The 16771-nt window shown below is 38.9% G+C and overlaps 1 protein-coding gene across 8 annotated transcripts in view; it reads right to left on the minus strand.

Moving 5' to 3' along the window:
- Positions 1 to 16771, minus strand: part of LOC117420586 (bridge-like lipid transfer protein family member 1) — a 147492-nt gene that overhangs the window by 17040 nt on the left and 113681 nt on the right. For 4 of the 8 annotated variants that reach the window (XM_059032356.1, XM_059032355.1, XM_059032359.1 and 1 more), the window contains 10 exons: positions 13147 to 13237; positions 12395 to 12457; positions 9537 to 9781; positions 8777 to 8992; positions 8224 to 8404; positions 7452 to 7641; positions 6271 to 6432; positions 5784 to 5923; positions 5236 to 5434; positions 3372 to 3566 (listed from right to left, as the gene is read on the minus strand). In XM_059032356.1, the coding sequence (XP_058888339.1) occupies positions 3372 to 3566; positions 5236 to 5434; positions 5784 to 5923; positions 6271 to 6432; positions 7452 to 7641; positions 8224 to 8404; positions 8777 to 8992; positions 9537 to 9781; positions 12395 to 12457; positions 13147 to 13237 (1682 nt within the window). The remainder of the gene's footprint in view (positions 1 to 3371; positions 3567 to 5235; positions 5435 to 5783; positions 5924 to 6270; positions 6433 to 7451; positions 7642 to 8223; positions 8405 to 8776; positions 8993 to 9536; positions 9782 to 12394; positions 12458 to 13146; positions 13238 to 16771) is intronic. The other 4 variants (XM_059032362.1, XM_059032354.1, XM_059032353.1 and 1 more) reach the window with 3 other exon arrangements.

The raw sequence follows: 16771 nt of genomic DNA on the forward strand, positions 1-16771 counted from the left end.
CTGGAGATGCAGTACTGAGTGTCCTGTTGATATGCAGTGCCTTTTAAACCTGTTTTGCTGTGAAAAAAAATATTTTTAAACAGCGCGTCTAAAATAAACTGCACTAGTGAAAATAAATTGGCCCTGACGCGCTGAATAAATGGACCGCTAAGGGTTAATACAGTACATTTAGGGCTCTATGTATCATTGATTTTTCATTTGTATCTTGACTTTTTGTAGGTTTTTGTGACTTCGTAGACCTACCCACAATGTACAAAAGTCATTTTCACTCCTGTAACTCAGTTTCATCCCTACTGAGATAGTTTAGTTACGACTGTTCGTCTCAAACTACTTTTCATATGCAAATGTATGAATCTCATTATAATATCGAAGTTTCGCGCTTACCCTGGCTGTATTATCATTTTTTCCTGATTTACGACTTTTGTTTGTGCCTGTTATTTTACACATGCCTCTCACTGGCGTAGATTCAACTAGCTATTTGTATGTGAAACTTCCTGTTTAAACATTTCCAGGCTTTTAGTTACTTTAAAATAAAGCACAAAAAAGAAACCAAAAAAAAGAAAAAGATTAAACTGAAATCTTTTCTTATCCATAATTAATGATGTAGTGCATTGACAACCGAAATATGCCGAAAAGTATTTTTGTGTAGCCTACTGTATGCACTGTACTTTTTTCCTTTACACAACTAAAATATGTACTGCCCGCAGTGAGAAGAGGTTCTCGTGTGCCCAGAGCAAAAGCTTGCCGGCCATGCGATGGAGACTGGGTGACTTGAGGCCACCACTGTTGTGTTGTCTGTACGGACAAGCACATGTCTCCCTTGAACCTTCTGCAAAAAATGCTGCAAGGCTAAGTAAACTGCCTGCAGCACCAAAATATTTATGTAGAGACCCTGCCAAGGGGTTCCACACCCCTGCACCCCCCTGCCATTTCACACGGTGCCCCAGCCCAGGCTGGATGCTTCCATGATGGCGACCTCCCTTCTGGCAACACAGCCTAGCGCTACGCCGAGGCATAGATGAGCAGGCTGTTTCCGCCAAGAGTGTGCCTTTAGACAGTGGCGAGACACTGTAAATAATCTTGTGCGGTTCAAAGCGAGCTCAAAAAACCCTGCTGTTGAACCAGGCCTGCAAAGGCCGCATCGCAGGAGACCCAAAAGTAGAGTCTGAGAAGCTGCTGCCATCAATCCCAGAAGTCTCTTGAACTTCACTAAAATAGCTCTAAACAGACGGTTATACTCTGTACTGCCGTCTGACAGAGTGGACAGCATGGACCTGGAGTCCAAGCACACTCCTAGATAGGAGGCTGTCTGAGCGTGAGCTGGCCCTCCACATTATTATTATTATTTATTTCTTAGCAGACGCCCTTGCCCAGGGCGACTTACAACTACAATTGTTACAAGATATCACATTATTTTTACATACAATTATCCATTTATACAGTTGGGTTTTTACTGGAGCAATCTAGGTAAAGTACCTTGCTCAAGGTGATGTAACTTAAAAAAAGGATGGTGAGTAAGTAGATTCAAGAAACTGCACAGAGTCCTTTTCTTCACTCAGTTGTTAGGTTTATTGAAATATGCAGGGAGTCTGGTCCCAGGTACAGGACAAACAGAATACTCGTTCTTACAATTGTTGCATGACATTAAATACCCTTCTGCATAGGTGTCTCTCTCCTCCTCTTTCTCTGACACTTAACCAATAGAAAAGGTCATTATCCTGTTACCATATATTTCATTTAGTGTGAGTGTGTGTGTGTATGTGTGTGTGTGTGTGTGTGTGTGTGTGATCTAGTGTGAAGACCTCTGAACAGTGCATTCTTCAGACCCCTGGTGCCACAAAGGTCCATACATCTGGTTTTTGTCATCTTCTTGAGACCCTTTGATTCCAGTGGCATTATCTCTTTGGATCTCTCTGAAGTCTTAGAGCCTGGCTCCTTCTGGTCCCCTTGAAAACTAGCTTTATGACCCCCTCATAAACCAGCTGTATTTTCTAAGCAAAAACCTGTTTAACTAGTTTTATACCCCAGTGGACTCCCCGAAGGGCAAACTTCTTTCATGTCAGGGCTGGAGATCAAAGGACTTGTTTGTACAGCCGTGTGCTGCTGGCCAGCCATTGCTCAATGATGCTGCTATTATTTCTTGCTTGCTCGGAGTCAATGCAGTGCAAGTATCTATATACCCAGAGTATATAGCCAGTCTTCATCTATTACAGCAGTGCTTGCATTTTTGGAACTAACAGTTTTTTCTATCCAATGTTAAATCACTTTTCAGAAAAATAACATGAATACAGCCGTCATTCCTCATGCGTAGCAAACTGCTATTCAATACTTGTTCCATGTTTTCCAACACAAGGGTACAGCAGCAGTGTCCCCACGAACCCATGACCCTCCGGTCAAGAGTCCAGAGCCCTAACCACTACTCCACACTGCTGCCCACATGATTCACCATAAGGCCCAACTGTTGAATGTGGCCGGTGGCCGGTGACAAGTTCCGTGTGGACGCCTGCCTGTGCTGGAGACTGGGCACAAATGAGTCAGTCGTCCAAATAATTGAGTACTCTGACCTTTGAGTCTCAATGGGGCCAAGATAGCTTCCATGCACTTCAAAAAGGCACTGGGAGCTGAAGAGAGGCCAACAACCTACAGCCTGCAGTTCGCTGAAAGGCGAACTGCAGGTACTTCATGTGCTTTTTTTTTTATGGGGATGTGGAAATAGAGGTCCACCGTAGTGAACCTGTTGTATGGCCTGATTGACTGCAACAGCTGTTGCACTGTCAACATTTTGAACCTCCTTCATCTCTGACACAGGTTGACCTGTCTGAGGATCGGTCTGAGGCCATCATCCTGCTTGGGCACTAGGAAGTACCTGGAGTAGAGCCCTTCCTGCAACTGTAGGGGGTCCATCATGCAAATAGTCCGTTTTTGCAGTAGAACTGCTACCTCCTGAGACACCAGCACGGCATCCTTTGGGTCCGTGACTGATGTTACAGTCACGCCCTGAAATGGAGGGGGACTGTGCTTGAACTGCAGAGAGTATAACTTATGTAAAACACAATCATTAGCGAAAAGTATACATTCATAAGCAATAAGTACTTCTCTGATGGGCTCCTCCTGTCAGGTCAGTCTTGAAAGGAAAAATGGCGGCGAGGTCTGTGAGCACTGTCATTTTATGCCCTCGGGCTGGGCCATGACTACGTCACAGGCTCTGCGAGCAGGTTTGATATATTTTTTTCTGGTTTCAGGTCTTTAGGAGGCAAATACTCATTCAGTAAATTTGTTACATTTCGTACTTGCAAACTGAACTTTTTTTATTATGATGAAAATATGGCTGATTTCTTTTTTCACTCAAAGAGTTAAAACTTTTTTCTTACCTAGTGGGCCTGAACCAGGATGGCCAGCTGATGTTTGTTTCCCGGCTCCGTAGGGATGGAACACATACAGTGAGAAGTCCGACATACAAGCTGTGAAACTCAGTCCTGATGAACTAGCGTTGGAACTGGCCAGGTCTGACTGGCTGCTGCTGTGCCTGGTTCTGCCAAGAGGACTTCCAAGTCCTGGTGAGGGACCTGCAAAAGACAAACAAGGTAATTCATGAACATCTCCTGCCAAGGAACAGCGTTAGTATCAGGGCAAGTCACCATGACCAGCAGCAACATCATGTATTATATAACAACAACTTGTACTGTATTTTAATAAAGGCCCACTTGTTTTGAGACTTCCCAGTCGGTTAAGCCCTGGACTTCCCAGTCGGTTCAGCCTGATGCGATCGATAGCGATGTGACTTTTCAGTCGCATCGGGCAGTGTGTTATGCTTTGCGATGCGATTTTACAGGATCGGCCGATCGCAAAGTTTAAACATGTTTCATATTTTGCAATGCAATTCCATTGCATCGGGCAGTGTGTCATACCAACTCACAAGTCTCAAAGTCAGCAACCAATGAGTTCACCCCGTTCAGTCATATAACTGGAGACAGACATGCATGTATTCTCGCTCTTCTAAAAAAAATACACACACACACAAGATATATGAACAATACTACTCAAACAATCAACAAACCTATCTGCTTACTATTTCAAATGTAAATAACATTATGTATGTGCCCAATGAGCTATTGATGTAAAACCTAGACTGTTGCGTTTTCATTGTGCATCAGTATAAATAGGCATACATAAAATGCCAGGAAATAGAACTATAATAATCAAATGCCAGGGAAGATAACTATATACAAATTCTTGGGAAGTGAACATTTACTGTCATATTTACTTCCGTTTTAACTCCACATATGCCAGGTAAGCAACACAAAATATAATTCTAAAAAACAAAAATCGATGTAATTTATAGCAGATTTTAACTTCAGATCACTTTACTTGAAATGTAAATATATATATTTTTTTAATTTCTCATGCTGATCAATCATACTGCTGCCCAGAGCGTATTGCCATGGATCAAGGAGCTATTTCAAGATTCCATGATTAAACATAATATTTATGAACAGTAAATGGCAAATTGTAGAGTCTTTAATTTTTGATGTCCACCTTTTAAAGACATTCTATTTTCACCAATCAGTGAATTATCAAAAGAAAATAAAAAACATAAATAAAAGGTAAAAATAACAACAGACACGAAAAATGTCCTCTTCTTGTACCGGACAGAGCAATCTTTAGCAGAACTATTTCCGATCTTTGATGCAGCTGGTTTCTTTTTGGTTGAAGACATTTTAAAGAAATCGTGCAGCTCTATGCAGTCTGTTCAATCATTAACTGTTTTTTTTTAAATGATTAACAAAATATGTATATTCACACTATTGTTTCAGAAATGGGAATTTTCACATATTACATGGCAATGAGTAAATTTATCTGTGAGATCAACAGGGGAGGTGCAGATTCTGCCACTTTTGAAGCAGAAAGCCTTTTGTCATAGAGCCACAATTCTGTTGTATGTACAGTAAGTAAATGCTTAGGTCGCCAATGTGGCGTGTTTACAGCAAAATCTACTGGCCATATTAAAATTGAAGGTTGCATTTTGCAACCCAGTGTCCTCATTTGACCCACCCTGCCCAAAATACATTGACATCAATCAAACAATATTTATTGTTATTGCCAGTACCCCTGTCTCTTTTGTGTAATTCTTCTACAGTAATATTTCAGTATCTAACAATCAACACTGATCCATGCTTTAGGTATTCGTTGGCTATTACTATACAAGGGTTCTGTGACTTGTCAATAATGTTGTACCTTTATTGGCTGCAGTCTTTAGCACGTTCTGAACGAGGGGTGTGGTGGGGCCGGCAGGGGGGCCCCCATCTGCTGTGTGAGTAGTGGCCGGAGTCTCCAGCTCTCCTCGGTTTGAGGAGAACACCAGGTCCAAGGAAGGCAGCTTCAACATGCACTCCACTCTCGACATGGGCAGGCAGCTAAATTTGATCTGAGATGGCTAAGAGAAATAAAACCTAACAAAGTTATTGATCAAACAATATTTTAATGTGAATAACAAAATTAAAATTCTGAAGAATGACATATATGTGCAATGAATAACGTGATAAAATGCTGCTTCAAAGTTGGCATAAATAAAACGGCAGTAAAAAAAAATGGTAATGCTGCAAATTATGTTTCAAACTGTATCCTTAGTTTCATTCTATTGTTACAAGATTAACAGTTTTATTACCAATTGTTAAATACCCTAATATGTTTGGAACCAACTGTATACTTGTCTAGACCTAATTCACTTTATTTTCAATTGTTAGTTTGCAAAACAAGAAGAATCAAAACCCTTTAATCCATACCTGCACCCTCACATAAACCACCACATCGACAGGAAATGAGGAGTAAGCAAATGTTGAGGACGAGACCAGGGATGTGGTGGACTCCTCCAGCTGATCCACAGAGTCAAACTGACCCATATCTTCATCCTGAGAGCTGATAGCTGTCATTACAGATGATTAAAGAAGTTATTTTTGGAGGAAACAGTGACACATATTTTCTCTCTATCCAGGATGTACATGTTTCTACCCATGCGATATACAGTTTAACAAAGGGACATAATCACATTCACATTAATATCAGATACTAGTAGTACTGCAATTGAAAAAAAATCCAGGATTGCAAATCTTTGACAGTGACCAAAAAATATACAGTATTATGAAGCAATAAGCCTAACAAGTGGAATGGCACCCAAAATATTACTACCAATGCAAAATGAAAAACTGGGTGGGACATTTGTCCTGTATTTATCCACAGGAATGTGTTTCTTTTGCATTAGCCCCAACTTACTTGTGTAGTTCCTCTCAATCGGAGTTATTGGTATGGTTTCCAAGGCTTTCTCAAGAAAGTCCAGAAGGCATGGACTGATGACCATCTCCTCTGGCAGAGTCTGCAGTGCCACCCATGCATACAACTTAGCTGCTTTCACACTTCCGCTTCCTTTCCCTTTGGCTATGACATGGTGAATTTATACAAAAAGTTACACAAGACATTGACATTCTACCAAAAGGGGAAAAAAATCGTAAAAGGAATGTTTAAATGTATCCCACAGGAGATTAAGCAAATGCAGATTCACTGATTACCAAGTGACTAAATTTAAGACTATAGAGTACTAAATTAATTTTACTTTTAACAACTGCAGGAGTACATTATTTACTTGGGCCAACAAACTAAGTACTGTACATATATTATGTTTTTTAAAAATTTGGAATCCCCAATTATTTTACCTCAAATTTTTCTCCCAATTTGGAATTCCCAATTATTCAACTCGGCTCACTGCTGCAACCCCCACACTAACTCAAGAGAGACGAAGACAAGCACTTGCATCCTTCGAAACGTGTGCCGTCAGCCATCTTCTTTTTTTCGCACTGCAAGACCACCGTGAAGCCATTACAGAACTACAGCGTCGGAGGACCACGCAGTTCTGAATTGCACACAGGCCCGCAGGTGCCCGGCCAGCCACAGGGGTTGCTTGTGTGCAGTGAGCCAAGGATTCCCCAGCCGACCTAAACCCTCCCTGTCTGTGCAGTGCTTGCGCTGCCCCCTGGGAACTCCTGGCCATGGTCGGCAGTGGCATAGCCTGGATTCGAACTGGCAATCTCCAAGCTATAGGGAGCATCCTGCACTCCGGGTGGAGTGCTTTTACAGGATGCACCACTCGGGAGCCCCAGTATATACATTATTGTTACAAATTATTTTACCCTTTTTAGATCTAGTTTAATTTTTTTTTGTTTTAAAAATCATATATACACTTCATTTTATACTTTGTGTCTATGCAGTCATTTCCCTTTGAACTACTCCCAAAAGTGTATTGAATCTAAATATAAATTCTACTGTGAGAAAAAGATGCATGAAGTATTTTGTAAAGACAACTGGCAACAACCAATTACCTGGACAAAAAACAAAAATAAAGCAAGAATGATTGGGGTTTATGAGAGTATGCAGGGATAATCAATGAGTGCTACCAGTACCTGATGGAATAGGTGGGGGTGGGGGAGGAAGAAGCGTGTTAGTCTTGCTTTGGGTTGTAGTGGGAGGAGGGGCAGTCCCACTATCTTTCATACCATACAGTTTGGACTCTTTGGAAAAGGTTCTTGGCAAAGAGGATCCTCTGGAAGCATTTGGCGATTCTGTCTTCATAGTTTTAGAATGGTAGTGCAACTGTGGTTCAATGGAAAATAAAGAAGGGTTATACATTATTTACTTAGACTGAGAGCCAAAGAAATGTAGAAAAACTTAAACTTAACTTTGATTAGCTTCTAATGGGACAGACATGTTACCTGCGCCATTCTCAATATTAGTTTTTTAATTAGTCATCTAGGAAATGACAAAGCTATATAATGCTAAAATGTCAACTATTAAACAGCAAGTTTCTCATATTAAAGAAATGGGATGCATGGTATAATCTCCAACTGCACAATAAAACAGGCTGTTTAGGAATTCTCAAAATCAATAGTTAGCTGCTTGCAGAAGTACGTCCACTTTATTGACTGGAAGAACTATTCTATTAATGCTGGTTGGTTTTCCTTAAAAACAGCACAATGTGCTTAAATGGGATCAAATAATTCATAAAGGCCTGTTCCATATACAGATAAATCAATCACTGATCACTTACAGTCTGATTGCTGGCCTTAAAACAGACTTCCTAAAAACAAGACTAGATAACACCATAACTCATATTATATTCTTATACACAGCTTTCTTTTTACTAAAACACTGCATAGCAAGTATTTTGGTGGTTACCTTTACATCTACTCCAGGTATGTAGAACACTGTAGTCTCAAAATCACTTGACTTGGTCTGTAGAGAAGATGGAACTTTCTTTCCAGACAGCAAATGTGTAGCTGATGTATAAGTTGGCTGAAGTTTCTTCTTTTTCGGTGGAGACTCCTGATCCAAGCTCCTTGAACTTCGGTCATAACTCCTGTAAAACGTTAGTAGTATATCATCACAGTTTCTATCAAAACATTGATTTGCACTACCTCCTAACAATACACAACAATAACAATATTATATGAGGATTGTTTACAATACTTTATTTCAACATGCTGCTCCACCAGCTGTTTTTCATTTCTATATCCATTTACAAAACCATACGAACACACAGTTGAAAAACTGTATCCTTTCAAAACAGAGAATTTGTAATGCAAAATAGTCTCCTCAAATGTTACAAAAAGTATTACAAATGTTTTAATTAGCTTGATTGTGTTTTCTCTAGAATGGGCTGTTGTAATTTGTCAGCAACAATAAATTAAACAGAATGTCAGATTAAAACTTGTTTAGCTGAAGCAATTACCTTTGCAGGCTTATGTCATCATGTTCTGGTGGCTGGGTAGCTGGATACAGCACGCATCTCCCACTGTCAATCTCAACCCGAATATCCATCTCAAAATCTATGTTTCTCTCAACAGTTGCACTCAAAATGCTTTTGTTGGCAGGTGTTCCCGGCCAGCGCTCACTGATAACTTGGCTCACAGCAGCAAATCCCAAGGATTTTTTGCCTGAAGTTTGCCTAGAGATAATTGCATTTAACCACTGATTATCTTTCTTTTTGATTCACAATACATAAGGAAATAGCCTGTCTAATTTACATAACAACTGTATTGTGAGTAAACAGTTATGCATTACTTACACCACTCTTGTGTAAAGAAGAGGAAAATGGTGCATTAATACACAGAATACAAATATTACAAAAATAAATGGTACATTTTGTCAAATTATACAACAGCATTGTTTGTAACACTACTTAAATATGTCCATGACTGAAAACATGTTAAAAACTAATACAAGATAGTAAACTATTAAAATGTTTTACTGGAACTAGGAAGGAGAAAATAGAGCTAAAACGGGCCAAATTTGTATAATGTTTTATCATTTTGTGACACACTTTGAGGGCTGGGAATTAACCTTTCATTTGCATTGCAGCATTTCAAAAAAGCTTTTCAAATCCAGCAGTACAGTACACAGAGAAGGCGGCACTGACAAAAGGTAATACAGTTGTGCATATTCCACGTGGGAGTGTTTTATAGGTTGAAAAAGACGAGGGGTATGCTTACGGTGTTCTCCTGTAATAGCAGGGTCTCTCCCTGTCATAATCCTCCTCTTTGTCAGAGTCATGACTGGACGATGACAGGCTGTCATCTCGCCTGCTATCTTCGTGCTGGAAGGGAATGGTTGGTAAGAAGACAACCGGAGTGTTGGGTGTACTGAACACTGACCATGATCCTTCACTAACAGATGGAAAATGAAGTCGGTCGTCAATGGTGACTGACAACAGGTCCGTTTCTGTCTCCTCCGGAAACTGATTGCCGCATGAAGAAATAAAAAATGAATGGTTACTTGGTGTTCAATTGATTTCAGATCATATATTACATTAGCTTTATTCAGCAGATATCAGCCAAAATGTATTGATCAATTACATACGGTATTTTGATTGTCAGGCAACATACAGAGTTTGAAATGATCTATATTTTTGTAAAAGTGACTATACCTTTTCAGACAGGACTAAAGAAAATATTCTTGGAAAAAAAAATGGTTGTGTTTTTTTTTCCTACTGTATTTAAGAAAAAAAAGGAAAAAAAAAAACCTCTTTGCCCGAAGAACATTGTTGATTTGTGGCAAACTAATTATCCTGGAATAATCAAAAGCCTCTTTTTCAATGAAAAGTAGAAAAAGGGCACTGTATGATATTACAGTAGATCTAAAACAGATCAAAATAAACCACAGATCAGGCACATTTTTAATGGATGACCAGATTATGCAACAAATTCTACAAGTTAGTAAAACATTTATGCAACACAAAACAGTAATGTAAAAATATATACCAATTATAAACACCTGAAAAGTATAGTCACTTTATTTATGTTTTAAATGTTACCTCTATTAACCAATGACTGCATATTAGATGTTGCATAGCATGAAAAATGAATTTGCTACAAACAGTATACAAATACCTAGTAAGTGAGTGAGTTTGGGTGATATCAGCTGAAAGCTATATCTTATTTTAGAGAGATTTTTCTTAAGTGCTCAAAGTTCATGCATTTTTATTTGCGCAGACAGAAGTGTTCAGAAGATGAATGAATAAGCAATGGGGTGCCACATGACTTCCTGATGGTAATGATTCAACTGAAGCAGAAAAGTACAGCCGCAAATGTAAACGTGCATCAATGCAATCATATTGCTGTAGTATTCCATGTATGGTAACAGATATTATCCAGCCTGAAACAAGTTACTTTGCCAGTTATCCAATTAATTGTATATATGTAAAATTCTAAAAGCAACTATTTTCAAGCTTAAAATTTCACTTACATGGAAAAGTAATTTGGGAAATTCACATATTATCAAGCAACGTGGGTAAAGTATTCCTATACTGTGCAGTTTCATAATCATTAAAAAAAAAAAAAAATTAAAAAATAAAAACATACATTGTTGTCACCATATTTATTTTAGAACTGAGGACCAAAATCTACCAACTACACCCCCAGCAAAGGAAAAAGCATAATTAAAATAGGGGAACCCCATAATCCAATGTTTATAGTTCATATAGAAGAGAAAATCAATTAACCTGTGAATCGGAAATAATTTGTTAGTAGTCACATGCAAGTTCAACAAATCTATCAGAATACATAGAAGAAAATCCTTCTAGTACACTACCTAACCTTCAATCTCCTAATCTTGTCTGTACTGTGTGCCATTACAATTTCTTAATATCTCGAATTATACATTGCAAGGTCTAGTCATTTGATCTAAATGGTGGCAGATTTACACTGTTGTGAATAAGACATTCTTACAAAGGTAAACAACACCATAAACAAATAAAACTGATGACAGATTGACCTAAGCATTGATAGGATTGTCTAATGGGTGCACATGATGATGAATGGAAATATCTTGTACACAATGAAAAGCAAATGAAGAGTCCCTAGTATTGCCTAGTCTGCAGGACTGAAGAAGGACAAGGTAGGCATGTGCACGCTCAAAACACAAACTACTGTAGGACTACAGATTGATTGTTCATATCCATGTGTTCTACAACAAATTTAGCGAGTTTAAATGTTTGGTTATAGGCTAATGACAATTAAAAATTCTAAACAAGCACTCTGCAATAACTGGAGAGCACAATGAAATGGGCAGGGTGTGAAAAAAAAGCAACCTATAGAGAATACCAATTCCTGTGTTTTACTTCATATACTTCCCAAAAAATACTTAAAGGGTACCTGTGGTTGTAGTGCATATATAATCATTTCAATAGAAAACATGTGGCTGAAAACTTTTGACACAATTTAAAGCCACTGTCTGGCCAATTTACAATATAAAAGCATTAAAACAATGTTAAACTGTTATGCATTGGGTCTCATATGGCGCACAGGATATGACGTTGTTGATTTCCCTATTTCCGAACACACTGCTAGTCTATAGTTGCGGCTAACAAATTTATTTGCGACGGCATTTATCAGATTATTATGGATGAAAAAAGTCAAATATACTTATATGAACCGTTGAGGCCCGACTACCCCAGTTTAGCTTTGTCAGGCAGCGATAGTGAATATTCAGACGAGGATAAACATCGCTACACACATGACTTGTTGACCAAATGAGTGCAGCAAGAAGCATTTATTGGATATGCCAAAATGTATTCGATTGTTTTTAAATGTTAAACCCTATTTAGGTTTTTGTAACTCATTTCATGAGAACACTACACCACCATTTCATATTTATTACAAGTCTTCACAATACTCTTTTAAGGCAGGCCTTTTCCTTTTATATATTCTATTGTACTGAATTTGCATGTTGTGGAAAGAGACAGATAAATCAGATAGAATATATTTTTATTAAATGTGTTAGTTGCATACAAGATTAAGCCTTTCTTCCCTTGATTTTTTTTATTTTTTATTTTTTTTTATTTTACAAATACCTTGAAACACTTTTCACCAGGACTGCAGGACTGCTGTGCAATGTCAAAAGATGAATTATTCAACTTAATTAAATGTAGAAAAAAATAAAAATAAAATGCATTTCAATTTAAAGAAAAAACTAGGAGTACAAAGTGTTTAAACATTACAAAAATAAAAAAAAATATATTAAATAGGATTTCCATCTGTTTAGGGATTGTTAACTTTAAAGCATTAGCATTTAGAATAATATGTTTACCATTCCTGTTTTCTTTGCTTTATGTATGCCCTTTTTCTCAACTGCTTTGACATTTATTATTTACATAACCCAAGTCATTAATTATCTGTATTAACAACATTGTAGAGGATACCCTGGGATATGGCAAGGACAATAGTAACTGCTTGCCATGTCACACCGCGCAGCAGGATGATTGTAAAAGATCTGCCACAAAAGATACAACATTTAGCTTCTTTGGTTTGACTTGAATTTCTTATAACTTATACAGGTGTCACATGTTAATTGACCTACGTTACATGAATAAGAATTCACAACTACAGGCATACACAGCAATTTCTTTTTTCAGTACCTCAAACTGCATCATGTCGAACATAAGGGAACTCGTTTTACAATCAAGTAGCTTACTAAGAAAAAAATATGAAGCATAATGTACCAAAAGAAAACACCTAAAAATGGATGTTTGCACATTTCAGAGCCACTAGCTAGTTACAGTAAGTTAGTATTCTTAAAGAAAGCTCCTTGTTCGACTGCTCTTACCGTGTCCTGCATGTTGAAGGTCACTCGTGGTGCAGGGGAGCTGGCATCTACACGGATTTCTGGCGGGTCTTCAGCATCTCCTATTCGACAGCTAACAAACAAAGGTAGATCCCCATTTCAGATAAAGCTTTACATCTAACTAGTGCAATTCAAAACAAAAGTTACTTTTGCTAATTGAAAATGTGCTTGTAGTAGGTTATTGATAATCATACTGTAGTAATTGAACGTGTCTAGAAATCAAAATCAAAATACGTGTTTATATATATATGAGCAATAAGGCCCGACAGGGAGTCCGTATACGTCAAATTCACGGACGCCTCGGGCCTCCAACCCCCAAGAAGATTGTATATTCAACATATATGGACACCCTGAAGGGCCTTATTGCATTTATATTCCAGGTCAAACAGTAGATTTGAAAAAATGCTTCATTCCTCCTGAAAAGTGATGAAATTAAAAGCTATTTTATCATGTATACTTGCATGCCTTTGGTATGTCATAGAATAAAGCAAAGAAGCTGTGAAAAGAGATGAATTATTGCTTATTCTACAAAGATATTCTAAAATGGCCTGGACACATTTGTTGGTACCCCTTAGAAAAGATAATAAATAATTGGATTATAGTGATATTTCAAACTAATTAGTTTCTTTAATTAGTATCACACATGTCTCCAATCTTGTAATCAGTCATTCAGCCTATTTAAATGGAGAAAAGTAGTCACTGTGCTGTTTGGTATCATTGTGTGCACCACACTGAACATGGACCAGAGAAAGCAAAGGAGAGAGTTGTCTGAGGGGATCAGAAAGAAAATAATAGATAAGCATGGTAAAGGTAAAGGCTACAAGACCATCTCCAAGCAGCTTGATGTTCCTGTGACAACAGTTGCAAATATTATTAAGAAGTTTAAGGTCCATGGAACTGTAGACAACCTCCCTGGGCGAGGCCAGATTGAACAGAAGGATAGTGCGAATGGTAGAAAAAGAACCAAGGATAACTGCCAAAGAGATACAAGCTGAACTCCAAGGTGAAGGTACGTCAGTTTCTGATCGCACCATCCGTCGCTTTTTGAGCGAAAGTGGGCTCCATGGAAGAAGACCCAGGAGGACTCCACTTTTGACAGAAAAACATAAAAAAGCCAGACTGGAATTTGCTAAAATGCATATTGACAAGCCACAATCCTTCTGGGAGAATGTCCTTTGGACAGATGAGTCAAAACTGGAGCTTTTTGGCAAGTCACATCAGCTCTATGTTCACAGACGAAAAAATGAAGCTTTCAAAGAAAAGAACACCATACCTACAGTGAAACATGGAGGAGGCTCGGTTATGTTTTGGGGCTGCTTTGCTGCGCCTGGCACAGGGTGCCTCGAATCTGTGCAGGGCACAATGAAATCTCAAGACTATCAAGGCATTCTGGAGCGAAACGTACTGCCCAGTGTCAGAAAGCTCTGTCTCAGTCGCAGGTCATGGGTCCTCCAACAGGATAATGACCCAAAACACACAGCTTCTATGAGTCCTGATCTGAATCCTATCGAACATCTATGGAAAGAGCTAAAACTTGCAGTCTGGAGAAGGCACCCATCAAATTATTATTATTATTATTTATTTCTTAGCAGACGCCCTTATCCAGGGCGACTTACAATCGTAAGCAAATACATTTCAAGTGTTACAATACAAGTAATACAATAAGAGCAAGAAATACAATAACTTTTGTTCAAGCAAAGTACAAGTGTGACAAACCAAAATTCAATAATACAGCAGATAATAGTGATAGTTACATCAGGATATGATTAAATAGTGATAGTTACATCAGGATGTGATTAAATACAAAGTACTACAGGTTAAACACTTGGCAGATTACAGTATTCTGAAGTACAGGATTAAATGCAGTAAAATAGGGGGCAGATAAGAGCAAAATAAATCACATTTAAATGAAGGGTGATAGTGTCCCAGGATACAAACAGAGGAGTTCTACAGGTGCTGTTTGAAGAGGTGAGTCTTAAGGAGGCGCCGGAATGTGGTCAGGGACTGGGCAGTCCTGACATCTGTAGGAAGGTCATTCCACCACTGCGGAGCAAGGGTGGAGAAGGAGCGGGCTCTGGAGGCAGGGGAGCGTAGCGGAGGTAGAGCTAGTCTTCTAGTGCAGGCGGAGCAGAGAGGTCGAGTGGGGGTGTAGGGAGAGATGAGGGTCTGGAGGCAGCTGGGTGCAGTCTGGTCAAGGCATCTGTAGGCTAGTACAAGAGTCTTGAACTGGATGCGAGCGGTGAGCGGGAGCCAGTGGAGCGAGCGGAGTAGTGGAGTAGCGTGGGCGAAGCGAGGCAGAGAGAACACCAGGCGGGCAGCAGAGTTCTGGATGAGCTGGAGCGGACGGGTGGCGGACGCAGGGAGGCCAGCCAGGAGGGAGTTGCAGTAGTCTAGGCGGGAGAGTACCAGGGCCTGGACCAGGAGCTGGGTAGCATAGTTGGTGAGGAAGGGTCGGATTCTTCGGATGTTGCTCAGGAAGAATCGGCAAGTGCATGCCAGAGTGGAGATGTGCTGGGAAAACCTGAGACAGCTGGAGCAGTTTGCTCAGGAAGAGTGGGCCAAACTGGACAAACCTGTTAACAGGTGCAGAAGTCTCATTGAGAGCTACAGAAAACGTTTGATTGCAGTGATTGCCTCTAAAGGTTGTGCAACAAAATTTTAGGTTAGCGGTCCCATCATTTTTGTCCATGCCATTTTCATTTGTTTTATTATTTACAATATGGAATAAACAATGGTGGATGCCAATTACTTTTGTCAGTTTCAAGTTATTTCAGAGAAAATTGTGCATTCTTCGTTTTTTGTGGAGGGGTACCAACAAATTTGAGCACGTCTGTATACATATAGTGTATATATATATTATATATAATATCCTTAAGCCAATAAAGTAGTCCCATTTATAACTTTGAACTACACACTAAGTTAAGCTGAGTAAATTAATTTTATTGGAACATGCAATTTTGATATTGTGAACATTGCCATTGAAAAGATACACCAGGGGGCGGAGTTGAGACGACACAGAGTTAATTTTTTTCCCGTCTCTGACAGTGCAGACACACTGTTTGAGCAGAACAGACGGAAGGAATAAAAATAAACACGACGACGTCTTGGATTTCAGTAATTTTTCAAGGTATGTGTCTGAGAGAGGTGGATAATGTGCAGAAGTGTCTTTTTGTGTTTTTCTGTAGCGTTTACAAACCACTAAAAATACATTAATTTAAGTGACAAAGTCAGGGTGACTGAGTATAACGACAGCAATTTTTTTGTTGCTATCTTCCAGTTCATTTAATTGTTCTTCATCCAAATCAGCATGTCTACTTAATACTTTGGGATTTTTTGCAGGTAATTGGTCACTCATTTTCATAGTTACAGCTGTACATCTGTAACTGTAAAAGCAAGACAGCTACCGTCCTATACTTTAAATTCTGTGAGGCAGCGCAGTGATTTAGAAAATGTGACAAAGCTCCAACTGTCCGCATCCATCCAATATGCGGACAGCTGGAACCGTGCTTGACCAATCACATTGCTTGTTTCATGTTCCATTGCCAGCCCTGTATTTTTATATATATATATATATATATATATATATATATATATATATATATATATA

This window comes from Acipenser ruthenus, chromosome 1 (genome assembly GCF_902713425.1).
Source record: "Acipenser ruthenus chromosome 1, fAciRut3.2 maternal haplotype, whole genome shotgun sequence".
In the NCBI taxonomy this organism is placed as follows: domain Eukaryota; kingdom Metazoa; phylum Chordata; class Actinopteri; order Acipenseriformes; family Acipenseridae; genus Acipenser; species Acipenser ruthenus.